The sequence below is a fragment of the Colobus angolensis genome, unplaced genomic scaffold (genome assembly GCF_000951035.1).
Source record: "Colobus angolensis palliatus isolate OR3802 unplaced genomic scaffold, Cang.pa_1.0 Scaffold453, whole genome shotgun sequence".
In the NCBI taxonomy this organism is placed as follows: domain Eukaryota; kingdom Metazoa; phylum Chordata; class Mammalia; order Primates; family Cercopithecidae; genus Colobus; species Colobus angolensis.
In genome coordinates, this window is record NW_012117966.1 from 141,042 (window position 1) to 152,945 (window position 11,904).

The window sequence follows — 11,904 nt, forward strand, 5'->3', positions numbered from 1 at the left end:
GAGAGGGCGGGAGATCTGGGAGGCAGGGGGGCGGTGGGCAGGAACCTCAGCCAGGTGGGGGCCACTCCAGCTACGACAGATGGGAGGACAGCGCTGGGCGGCTGCAGGGCCAAAGCAGGAGGCCGAGGGGAGGTTGGCAGCCAGGGCAGGGTCGGGTCACAGGGCAGGGAGGAGGCCCCACAAGTCCACACCAAAGCTACAGTGACAGAGACCAAGATGGGAGAACCCAGGGGGAAGGGGAGGACTTGGGAAAGGGAAGTAGGGGACGACATTCTAGATCCTTCCTGGGGAGTCCGTCCATGCAGACGCAAAGCAGGACAGGCCGCGTCTCGAGGAGCAGTGGCAGATGTGGGGATACAGCGCTGCCGAGGACACGTCCAGGGGCCCTTGGAGAACCAGGCTGTGGGACTGGGCAAGACTTGGACTGTGGCAGGCTGTGGGGTGCAGTGAGCCCCTGAGATAAGAATCAAGAGGGAGCAGAGAGGCTGGAAGGGAACTCGCGTGACTTCGGGGGCTGCCAGGAGCTCCTGGGGTGGAGGGAGAGCCGCTGGAGGGATGGGCTGAGGAGAATGGGGAGGGGCTAGTGTGGCTTGAGCTACAACACCCCCCCACAAACACACACTACGCAGGAGTCCTCACTGTGGGACCTGAGGGTGTGGCCTTATTTGGATGCAGGTTCGTTGCAGATGCAAGGGAGTTAAGATGAGGAAACATCCTGCCTAAGGGGGACTCTAAATCCAATGACTGGGTTCCTTATAAGGCCAGGTGGCGGCACAGAGATACCCAGACACAGACAGAAGGTGGCCAGGTCACTACAGAGGCAGAGACTGGGGCCACATGTCCACCAGCCAAGCAGCACCAGGCGTGGCCAGCAGGCACCTGAGTTCCTCCTTACCATCGTCAGAAGGAACCACCCCTGCCCACAGCCTGATTTTGGGCCTCTGGGCTCCAGAATCGTGAGACAGTAAATACCTGTTGCATTAAGCCACTCAGTTTGTGATCAGTGGTCCTGGCAGCCCCAGGACCCTAGCACAGATGCTGAGGACAGCCAGACAGCCACAGCAGAAGGCACCACAGGCACGGAGACCCGTCCCTGGTAGGTGACACAAAAAGACCAACGCAGGGCCGGGCCTAGAGGCTCACACCTGTAATCCCAGCCCTTCAGGAGGCCAAGGCGGGAGGATCACTTGAGCCCAGGAGTTTGAGAACAGCCTGGGCAGCATAATGAGAGACTAGCTCTACAAAAAGTACAAAAATTATCCAGGCATGGTGGTGCACACCTCTACTCCCAGCTACTCGGGAAGCTGAGGTGGGAGGATCACTTGAGCCCAGGACGTCGAGGCTGCAGTGAGAGCTAGGATCGTAACACTGCACTCCAAGCTGGATGACAGAGCGACAATTTCGCTCTGTCGCCCAGGCTGGAGTACAGTGGCGCGATCTCAGCTCACTGCAAGCTCCGCCTCCCGGGTTCACGTCATTCTCCTGCCTCAGCCTCCCGAGCAGCTGGGACTACAGGCGCCGGCCACCACGCTCGGCTAATTCTTTGTATTTTTAATAGAGACAGGGTTTCACCGTGTTAGCCAGGATGGTCTCGATCTCCTGACCTCATGATCTGCCCACCTCGGCTCCCAAAGTGCTAGGATTACAGACGTGAGCCACCGCGCCCAGCCAAAAAACTGTTTTTTTAAAGAATAAAGGAAGTGTGGCTCATAAGACTGGTTATCTGCTTTGTGTGTGGGTGGGGTGCAGATGGGCGTCTCACTGCGTTGCCCAGGCTGATCTCAAACTCCTGAGCTCAAGCAATCCTCCTCCCTCAGCCTCCCAAAGTGCTAGAATTATAGGCGTGAGCCACCATGCCTGGCAGTTAATTTTTTAAATTGATTTAAGTAGAAATTCTCAGCCAGGTTCGGTGACTCACACCTATAATCCCAGCACTTTGGGATGCCGAAGCAGGCGGATCACCTGAGGTCAGGAGTTCGAGACCGGCCAACATGGCAAAACCCTGTCTCTACTAAAAATACAAAAATTAGCCAGGTGGGCCAGGTACGGTGGCTCATGCCTGTAATCCCAGCACTTTGGGAGGCAGAGGAGGGAGGTCGGGAGTTTGAGACCAGCCTGACCAACATGGAAAAACCCCAGCTCTACTAAAAACACAAAATTAGCTAGTCATGGTGGCACACACCTGTAATCCCAGCTACTCGGGAGGGTTGGGCAGGAGAATCGTTGAACCCGGGAGGCAGAGGTTGCGGTGAGCCGAGATAGCACCATTGCACTCCAGCCTGGGCAACAAGAGTGAAACTCCATCTCAAAAAAAACACAAAAAAACAAAATTAGCTGGGCGTGGTGGGGCTTGCCCGTTATCCCAGCTACTAGGGAGACTAAGGCAAGAAAACTGCTTGAACCCGGGAGGCAGATGTTGCAGTGAGCTGAGATGGCGCCATTGCACTTCAGCCTGGGTGACACAGCGAGACTCTGTCTCACACAAAAAATAAAAAAATTGGCCGGGCGCGGTGGCTCAAGCCTGTAATCCCAGCACTTTGGGAGGCCGAGACGGGCGGATCACGAGGTCAGGAGATCGAGACCATCCTGGCGAACACGGTGAAACCCCGTCTCTACTAAAAAATACAAAAAACTAGCCGGGTGAGGTGGCGGGCGCCTGTAGTCCCAGCCACTCGGGAGGCTGAGGCAGGAGAATGGCGTGAACCTGGGAGGCGGAGCTTGCAGTGAGCTGAGATCCGGCCACTGCACTCCAGCCTGGGCGACAGAGCGAGACTCCGTCTCAAAAAAAAAAAAAAATTAAATTAAATAAATAATAAAACATCCAAATTGACTTTATTTTTCTAAATTTGTTCGGTTAAGCTATTCAAATTGTTTTTATTTAAAGATAGTAATAAAGTGTTTTCATTACAATGTATTTTATATACCACCTCTCCCTAAAAAAGTCCTAAAGTAAACATCCCTTTGCAGACCTGAAGGTGGGAAACGGGGAGGTGTAAAAAAGATGGTGCAGGCGCCGCATCTGCTGGGCTGCAAAGACACCTCTGGATTTCTCTCCAAAGCAAAAGCAGGAGGCTCCAGACAGCAGGAGATGGAAACAGGGCGTTGGGCAAGGACAGCTGCCGTCGTGTGGTCACTAGGTGGCGATGTGGACCCGCGCTACCCGCCCCAGGGCGACTCGAGCCTCTGGAGTTAAAAACCAAGTTGGCAGAGCGTGAAAAAAACCTTTTTTCCACTCGATAACCACATCCACATTCTTCCGCCCAGGAGGAAGTCACCTGTCACAGGTGTTCAGGACGTGGCAGGCCCATGGGAGTGACTGGTCAGGCAAGGGGCCTAGCACGCCTAAAGCTTCCCAGGCTCCCATGGCACGCCACCTAGGGCATGGCACCCAGGACTGTGGCAGAGCTGACCTGACTCGAGTGACCGGCAGCATCTGCAGGGAGGATGGGGATGAGGAAAAGGCTCCCACTGCGCCAGGCCTCACCTTTGAGTGAGGATCCAGCCTCCCCATCCTGCTCCCCACGGGGGCACCTGGGTCTCCTGGTGACTCTGTGGGCATGAAAGGCATGAGCTCACAGTGCAGGGGCTCCCAGCTGGCCACCCACCACACGGGCCGTGAGAGCAGTGCCCAGGCCTCTGAGGTGTCCCTGGGGTGGCTCCAGGGCCTGGCTCTGAAAAGGATGGTCCGCTTCTGCCCACATGCTGCCCTGGTCCCGATCACAGCAGCCCGGGTGACTCAGGGTAACATGCTCCCCTGCCCTCCACCGCAAGCAGGGCTTAGTTGGTCTGGGGCAAGAAGGTGCCTTTTCTGTCCAATTTGTAATCCCCTTACTACTGAGGTGTGTCCAAGTCCCAGCCAGAGTGACCCGTTCCTGCACCACCTCCTCTCTGCCAGGAGCCCCGGCAGGCACAAAGCTGGGGGTCACGGTGTGGGCGCTGCCAGTGGCAGCAGCCGGCTGGCCTGGGATTCCAAGCTCTGCCACCAAAGAGACTCCAGCCGCCCCAGGATGCAGCCTCGGCGCACCGTGCCAGCCTCCAGGGGTCCCAGCGCCGTTTCCTCTGCACAGCTCCTGCCCACGGGCAAGCGAGTGCCACCTGCTCCTTTCACTGCAGCGTCCCTGGGCTCCCTTGCCGCAGAAGGCAGGAATCCAGAGGAACGGGGCCAGCTGGCAGCGTCTGGAAACCGGCGTCTGTTCTGAACAGGCAGTACCCAGCTCAGAGCAGACGTGGTTCTCAGGGGCTGCTGGGCACAGGATGGAGTTTGTGCACAGAGATGGCATTATGAGCAGGGTCGGGCTCTTAGGCTAGCCCACACAACCCACTGACCCTGGGGCCTGCGGGCCTCTCCACGTTGCCTCCATGGCCCTGCTCCTGGGGAAGGCCCTTGGCCCTGGGGATCCCGTCCCAGACTCTGGAGGCCGTCGGGGACCATGAAATCCTGCTCACCCCAGGAGGCCAGAGAAAGCAGCCGTGTGACCTGGGCAAGTTCGTGCACTCTCTGGGCCTTCCTTTCTTCATCCATAAAGTGGGTACAACTGTGTTGACACTCATAGGTTGTTGAGAATATCAAAGGGGTCAAGACCTGGACGCCCGTGAAAAGTACCTGGCAGAGGTCACATGAGCCCAAAGGTCCCCTCCACGCACGGCGGCGGCCATCACCTCTGCCTCTTGCTTCCGGAACACCCCTCCCTCCAGCCGGTGCCTCCCTTGCTGACAGCCTCTGCTTGGTCTCCCTTCCACATTCTTCTTCCTCTTCCTGGCCAATCCTTGCCACGTGTGCCCCAGCCCAATCCATGGGCTCGCCTGTTTCCACAGCTAAAGGCCACCAATGAGCTGAGGATGCCAAAGCAACTCTCCCAGGCCAGACCTCAGCCTGGACTCACGGCTGGGCTCAGACCCATTAACTAGGAGGCCCTTAACAGACCCTCCGGACCGGGCATGGTGGCTCACACCTGTGATCCCGGCCCTCTGGCCAGCCCAGGCAGGAGGATCACTTGAGCCCAGGAATTGAAGACCAGCCCGGGCAACATAGCAAGACCCCATATCTACAAAAAATACAAAAAAATAGCCGGGTATGGTCGTGTGTGCCTGTAGTCCCAGCTACTCGGGAGGCTGAGGTGGGAGGATCACCTGAGCCAGAGGAGGTCGAGGCTGCAGTGAGCTGTGATCATGCCACTGCACACCAGCCTGGGAGGCAGAATGAGACCATTTAAAGAAGAAAAAAAAAAAAAGGTGGGGAAAGTCCAAAATTTACATGCATTTTGAGTCAAATTTCTAAAGCAGGGAGATTCTGAAAAGTCACCAGTCTGATTCTCAAAGCAACTGTCTCCAGGATGCCTGGGTCAGAGCATGAATAACCACCCTACTCCCCAAGCACGGAGCCCCACATTGGCTCAAGCTGAGAATCAAAGCAGCCGATCCAGGGCCTGGTGCCTCCACCAGACAGGAAATACAGAGGCTTCTAGCAATCTGCACTGCCATTTGGAGTCCTGGGTTTAATCCTGGGCTTCTCAACCCAACCCTAACAGGTCTGTAGTGGGAGGAGGCCAAGAGGGAGGGCGGCGCCCAGCTGGCTGCAGGGCCCTGGAAGGCTCCAGGGTGTGAGCCTCCAGCTCTGCTGCTCCCCAGTAGACCCAGCCACTTCCTGTCATGCCTTCTGCGGGACAGTGGAGATTTACAAGAGGCCCCTTATCTCTACTCTGCATGGCTCCAGGGCCAAGATCAAGCTCTGGTATTTGCGAGAGAGTCAACTCCCCCTGAGCTCCCACAGCCCCATCTGGGAAATGGGAATGATCAAGGCTGCAACCTCAGCAGATTATGGCAGGGAAGATGGGCTCAGTGCATGGCTCTCAGCAAAGGCACAAAGTGAACGCTAACTATTCTGGAGAGAATGACACGTGCCCACGTGCCCCTTAGGCTGGAGCATGACTTCATGTACCCGCCACCCACCCCACTAGCTAAGGAATCACAGAGACACCAACTCACTCATCTGAATCCTGCCTCCACTTTCTCCCGAACCTAGTCCCTTGTAGTACTGAGGCTCAAGGCCTTCACTACCTTTTGGGTAATTCTGTTTTCTTTTCTTTTTTTGACAGAGTCTTGCTCTGTTTCCCAGACTGGAATGCAGTGGCACAATCACAGCTCACTGCAGCCTCAACCCAACCTCCCAGGCTCAGGCGATCTCCCACCTCAGCCGCCTGAGTAGCTGGGACTACAGGCACGCACCACTACACCCTGCAAATTCTTTTTATTTTTTGTAGAGTTGGGGTCTGGCAATGTTGCCCAGGCTGGCCTCGAACTCCTGGGCTCAAAAGATCCTCCACTTGAGGCTCTCAAAGTGCTGAGATTACAAGTTTGACCCACTACAGCCAGCCCATTTGGGTAATTTTTCTTTTTTGAGACGGAGTCTCGCTCTGTCGCCCAGGCTGGAGTACAGTGGCGCAATCTCGGCTCACTGCAAGCTCCGCCTCCCGGGTTCACGCCATTCTCCTGCCCCAGCCTCCCGAGTAGCTGGGACTACAGGTGCCACCACCACGCCTGGCTAATTTTTTGTATTTTAAGTAGAGATGGGGTTTCACCATGTTAGCCAGGATGGTCCCGATCTCCTGACCTCGTGATCCACCCGCCTTGGCCTCCCAAAGTGCTGGGATTACAGGCGTGAGCCACTGTGCCTGGCCCATTTTGGGTAATTTTTCTTTTCTTTTTTGTTCTTTTCTTTTCGAGAGTCTCGCTTTGTCACCCAGGCTGGAGTGTAGTGGTGTGATCTGACTCACTGCAACCTCTGCCTCCCAGGTGAAGTGCAATTCTCCTGCCTCAGCCTCCTGAGTAGCTGGGACCACAGGTGCCTGCTGCCACGCCCGACTAATTTTTGCATGTTTCTGGTAGAGACAGGGTTGTACCATGTTGGCCAGGCTGGTCTCCCAACTCCTGACCTGAGATGATCCGCCCACCACGGCCTCCCAAAGTGCTTGGATTATAGGAGTAAGCCACGATGTCTGACCTCATTTTGGGTAATTTTTCAAGGTCAGATTTATCAGCCAAGATTTTCAAATTCATCTCAAGTTAACGAATTCTTATTCCTTAAATTCTAGGAACTGACAAGAACACCATTCACTCCACAGCATAATTCAGCATAAATTCATTTCTTGCTTGGCTCTGGAAACGCCATGGGCCCCCGACACTGTCTGGCATGGAGCTCTCCCAAGCCCAGGGTTCCACGTCCTCCCTGCTCTGGGGCAGGTCCTGCTCCTAGTCCCAGGGACCATCACCTCCCAGGAGTCTGTGGTCCCCCTTCTGAGCCAACCTCTCCTGTCTCCTCCATCCCAACCCCTGCAGTCCATGTGGGATGCCCAGGGAGGCCGCTCCCTCTCCCAGGTGAAAATCCACGGCACTGGTGCCCACCTGCCTTGTCTGCCCCGTCTTCCCTACTCCCTCCCACTTCCCATTGTGCCTTGGACCCTCTGAACCGACTGCTCTCTGGCAGTCGGTTCAGAGGGTCCAAGGCACAATTTCCAAGTCTCTGGGATTTCTTCACATGGTGCTTACTGACCCAGAAAGCATCTGCCTTGCAAGGTGTGGTGACTTATGCCTTGTAATCCCAGAACTTTGGGAGGCCAAGGCAGGCGGATCACCTGAGGTCAGGAGTTCAAGACCAGCCTGGCCAACCCGGCGAAGCCCCATCTCTACTAAAAATACAAAAAAATTAGCCAGGTGTGGTGGTGCACACCTGTAGTCCCAGCTGCTCGGGAGGCTGAGGTGGGAGAATCGCTTGAACCCAGGGGGTAGGGGTTGCAGTGAACCAAGATCACGCTACTGCACTCCAGCCTGGGTGTGTAGAGTGAGACTCTGTCTCAAAAAAAAAAGCAAAGATAGAGGCCAAGTGCAGTGCCTCACACCTGCAATCCCAGCACCAGCACTTTGGGAGGCCGAGGTGAGGATTGCTTGAGCTCAGGAATTCGAGACCAGTCTGGGCAACATAGTGAGACCTTGTCTCTACAAAATTTTAAATATATATATATAGCCAGGCATGATGGCATATGCCTGTAGTCCCAGCTACTTGGGAGGCTGAGACAGCAGGATTAATTGAGCCCAGGAGGTTGAGGCTGTAGTGAGCTATGATGGCGCCACTACACTCCAGCTTGGATGACAGAGCGAGACCGTGTCTCAAAAATAAATAAATAAATAAAATTTAAATTTAAAAAAAAAAAAGGAATTGTATTGCAAAGTCAGGTCAGAAAGACCTGGGTTCGAATTCTGACTCTCCCACCATAGCTCTGGCGAGTGGCAACAATGACGCACCTGGCAGGCTCGTGAGAAGATTACACAGGATGACTCACAGTAGGGCCGGGCAATCACTCAAACACGACCAGGAATAAGGACGCTAAGCTCAGACATCCGCCTCCTGCACCTCCGGCTCCTCTAGATGCCGCTCTCCCCCCGAGACCCCTGAGACCGACGTGGCACGCGGCGAGGCCCCGCCCTAGTCTCTGGGCTCCTGGAGGGCAGGCCTGCGGCAGCGCTGCCCGCAAACTCCACGTGAACGCCCCACTTCCCTCCGCCAGCCTCCAACAGAGGCCCGGGAGGTCCCCGCGGCCCCCTCACCTGAGGTCCCTCAGCCGCTTGCAATGCTTCAACATGTCTGAGAGCGCGGGCATGTACACCACCTTCCCCATCATGCCCAGGTTGGCCAGCGACAGGGACCGCAACTGCTGGCACTGCAGGCCGATACTGACCAGCCCGGAGCCCGTAAGAACGCTAGGCAGCTGTGCGAGCGTCAGGTGCCGCAGGAAGGCCAGCTGGCCAATGGCGGCCACCTCCGAGTCCCCGACGCTCTGCGCGCGGTTGCAGGGTGGGAGCGAGTTGCGGATGGCGGGCTCGTTGCGCGGCATGGCAGAGGAGAAGTTGGACCCGATCAGTTCGAGGTGTTCCAGGAAGGGCAGGTTCTTCAGCAGAGACCAGAACACGGAGGAAGGCTGGGGGCCCGCCTGGCCGGAGAAGGGGCTGGGACAGGACTGCACGCCCACGCGCACTTTCTTGCCAAAGCCTCGCGGCACTGCGTGCATGGCCGGCTGGGCGGGCGCACGGTCGGCGCGCGGCGCAGAGTCGGCGACGGAGCAGACAGGCAGGGAGAGGGAGCGCAGGTGACGCAGCCGGGCCAAGAGCTGGCAGAGGTGGCGGCCCAGGCCCTCCGAGCTGTGGTGGTGGGCGGCCGAGAGGTTCAGGTGGCGCAGGTTGCAGCAGGACGCCACCAGCGTCTCCAGGATGCTGCTATCGATGTCGTCCTCCGCCTTGCGGAGCAGCGAGTCTGGGGACAGGCAGTGGACGCAGCCACTGAGGTTCAGGCTGGCCAGGCTCCGCAGGTCCTTCCCGCCGTTGATGACCTGCTGGATCAGATGGCCGCCCGACAGGGTGCAGCGGCTGAAGCTGAAGTAGAACGGGTTGTTGAATTTCATGTGCTGCAGGAGGGAAGAGCCGTTCAGCCAGGACTTGGGCAGCTGCAGGGCATCCAGCGCGACGTTGCGCGCCATGGAGTCCAGGAGGTTCTTGGTGGCTCCGCTCTCCGCGAAGCTGCCGGGGACGGAGATGAGGAAGGCGTGGAGGTTCTGAGGCGTGCGGTCGCTAAGCACAGCCAGGTAGAGCCGCACCACCTCCTGGTTGATGTAGCCGGGGGCCAGGCGCGCATAGAAGACCCGTAGGTTCTGGTAGTGCGGCACGTTGCTCTGGCCCACCATGAGCTGGCCCGAGAGGATGGCGCCCTCGCGTGTGCGGTCCAGAATCTCGAAGTAGAGCAGTAGCTTCTCCAGGCTGGTGCAGCAGGGCACCACGCCGTAGGAGGGCGTGAACAGCGTCTGCTTGAGCTCCCGCACGCGGCTCAGCGTGGCCTTGCACTCACTGCTCAGCTGGCTGGCGTCGAAGCCGGGGCTCACGTCGATGGCCAGCGAGCGCAGGTGCTGCAGGGCCGAGAGCATCTTGGAGAGGCGCAGGGAGGTGAGGTGGCAGCCCGAGAGGTTCACCTTCACCAGGCTGCGGCAGCGGGCCACGTGTTCCACAGTGGAGCCAGGCAGCCAGTAGCAGCCAGCCATGCTCAGCTGCTGGATCTCCCGGCCGATCTCCTTCACCAGCTGCCTCACCTTGTCCTCGCTCGCCTGCGGGACAGGGGCGGGGCGGGGAGAGGAAGGAAAGGGCTGAAGGCACCTAGGGGTTTCCAACCCTCAGTGCGCACACTCCCCCTGCGGCAGCGGCTCCACCGGGAGGGAAGCTCCCCACCTCTCCCTGTCTACCTGCCCGCACACTGACCTGGAGCCAAGAGTCCAGAGTCCCCAGCTAAGTGGGACTGGTAGAGGGGTGCAGCCATGGTAGAAAACGGTTTGGTAGGCGGGCACAGTGGCTCATGCCTGTCATCCCAGCACTTTGGGAAGCCAAGGCAGATGGATCACCTGAGGTAAGGAGTTCGAGACCAGCCTGGCCAACGTGGTGAAGCCCCATCTCTACTGAAAATACAAAAACTAGCCAGGCGTTGTGGTGGTCGCCTTTAATCACAGCTACTCCAGAGGCGAAGGCAGGAGAATCACTTGAACCTGGGAGGTGGAGGTTGCAATGAGCCAAGATGTCACCACTACACTCCAGCCTGGGCAACAGAAAGAGACTCTGTCTCAAAATGGAAAAAACAAAAGGCCAGGCACGGTGGCTCACGCCTGTAATCCCAGCCCTTTGGGAGGCCAAGGAAGGTGTATCACCTGAGGTCAGGAGATCGAGACCACTCTGGCCAACATAGGGAAACCTCATCTCTACTAAAAATACAAAAATTAGCTGGGTGTGGTGGCATGTGCCTGTAAGTCAAGCTACTGGGGAGGAGGCAGGAGAATCGCTTGAACCCGGGAGGCGGAGGTTGCAGTGAGCCAAGATAGCACCATTTCACTCCAGCCTGGCGACAGAGCAAGACTCCATCTCAAAATAGAAAAAAAAAAAAACAGTCTGGTGGTTCCTCAAAAAGCTAAACACAGGGCTACCACATGACCCAGCAATTTCACTCCTAGGGACAGACCCAAAGGAAGTGAACCTTGAGACTCAGCCTCCCTACTCTGTGCCTGTTCACTGTGGCAGATTCACAAGAAGCCACAGGTACAAACAGCCCCAGTGTCCATCAACAGGTGGATGGACAAAGTAAATGCCAACTGTCCACACGGGGAAATGTGATCCAGCCACAAACAGGAAGGAAGGCCGGGCGCTTCAGCGCATGCCTGTAATCCCAGCACTTTGGAAGGCCAAGGCAGAGAGATCAGTTAATCTCAAGGGATGGAGACCAGCTTGGGCAACATAGCAAGACCCCATATCTACCAAAAAATATATATATATTAGCCAGGCGTAGTGGCGCACACCAGTGGTCCCAGCTACCTGGAAGGCTGAGGCAGGAGGATGGCTTGAGCCTAGGAGGTGGAGTTTGCAGTGAGCTATGATCGAGCCACCATGCCCGGCCCGTTACTGTTTTTTGAGACAAGGTCTCATTCTGTTGTCCAGCCTGGAGCACAGTGGTATGACAATAGCTGACTGCAGCCTTGACGTTGACGTCCCAGGGTTCAAGAGATCCTCCCACCTCAGCCTCCTGAGTAGCTGGAACTACAGACATGTGCCAACATGCCAGGTTGATTTTTCTTTTTTTTTTTTTTTGTTCAGACAGAGTTTTACCAAGTTGTCCAGACTAGTCTTGAAATCCTGAGCTCATCTGATCCACCTGCCTTGGCCTCCCAAAATGCTGAGGCATGAGCCACCAGACCCGGCCAAAAAATTAAATTAAAAAAAAGCTCCTGGCCGGGCGCGGTGGCTCAAGCCTGTAATCCCAGCACTTTGGGAGGCCGAGACGGGCGGATCACGAGGTCAGGAGATCGAGACCACTCTGGCCAACAT

At 56.8% G+C, this 11,904-nt stretch overlaps 1 protein-coding gene across 1 annotated transcript in view; it reads right to left on the reverse strand.

Moving 5' to 3' along the window:
- FBXL18 (F-box and leucine-rich repeat protein 18) overlaps positions 1–11,904 on the reverse strand; it is a 46,142-nt gene that overhangs the window by 12,958 nt on the left and 21,280 nt on the right. The window contains exon 3 of the mRNA XM_011957980.1: positions 8,602–10,145. Coding sequence (XP_011813370.1) covers positions 8,602–10,145 — 1,544 coding nt within the window. The remainder of the gene's footprint in view (positions 1–8,601; positions 10,146–11,904) is intronic.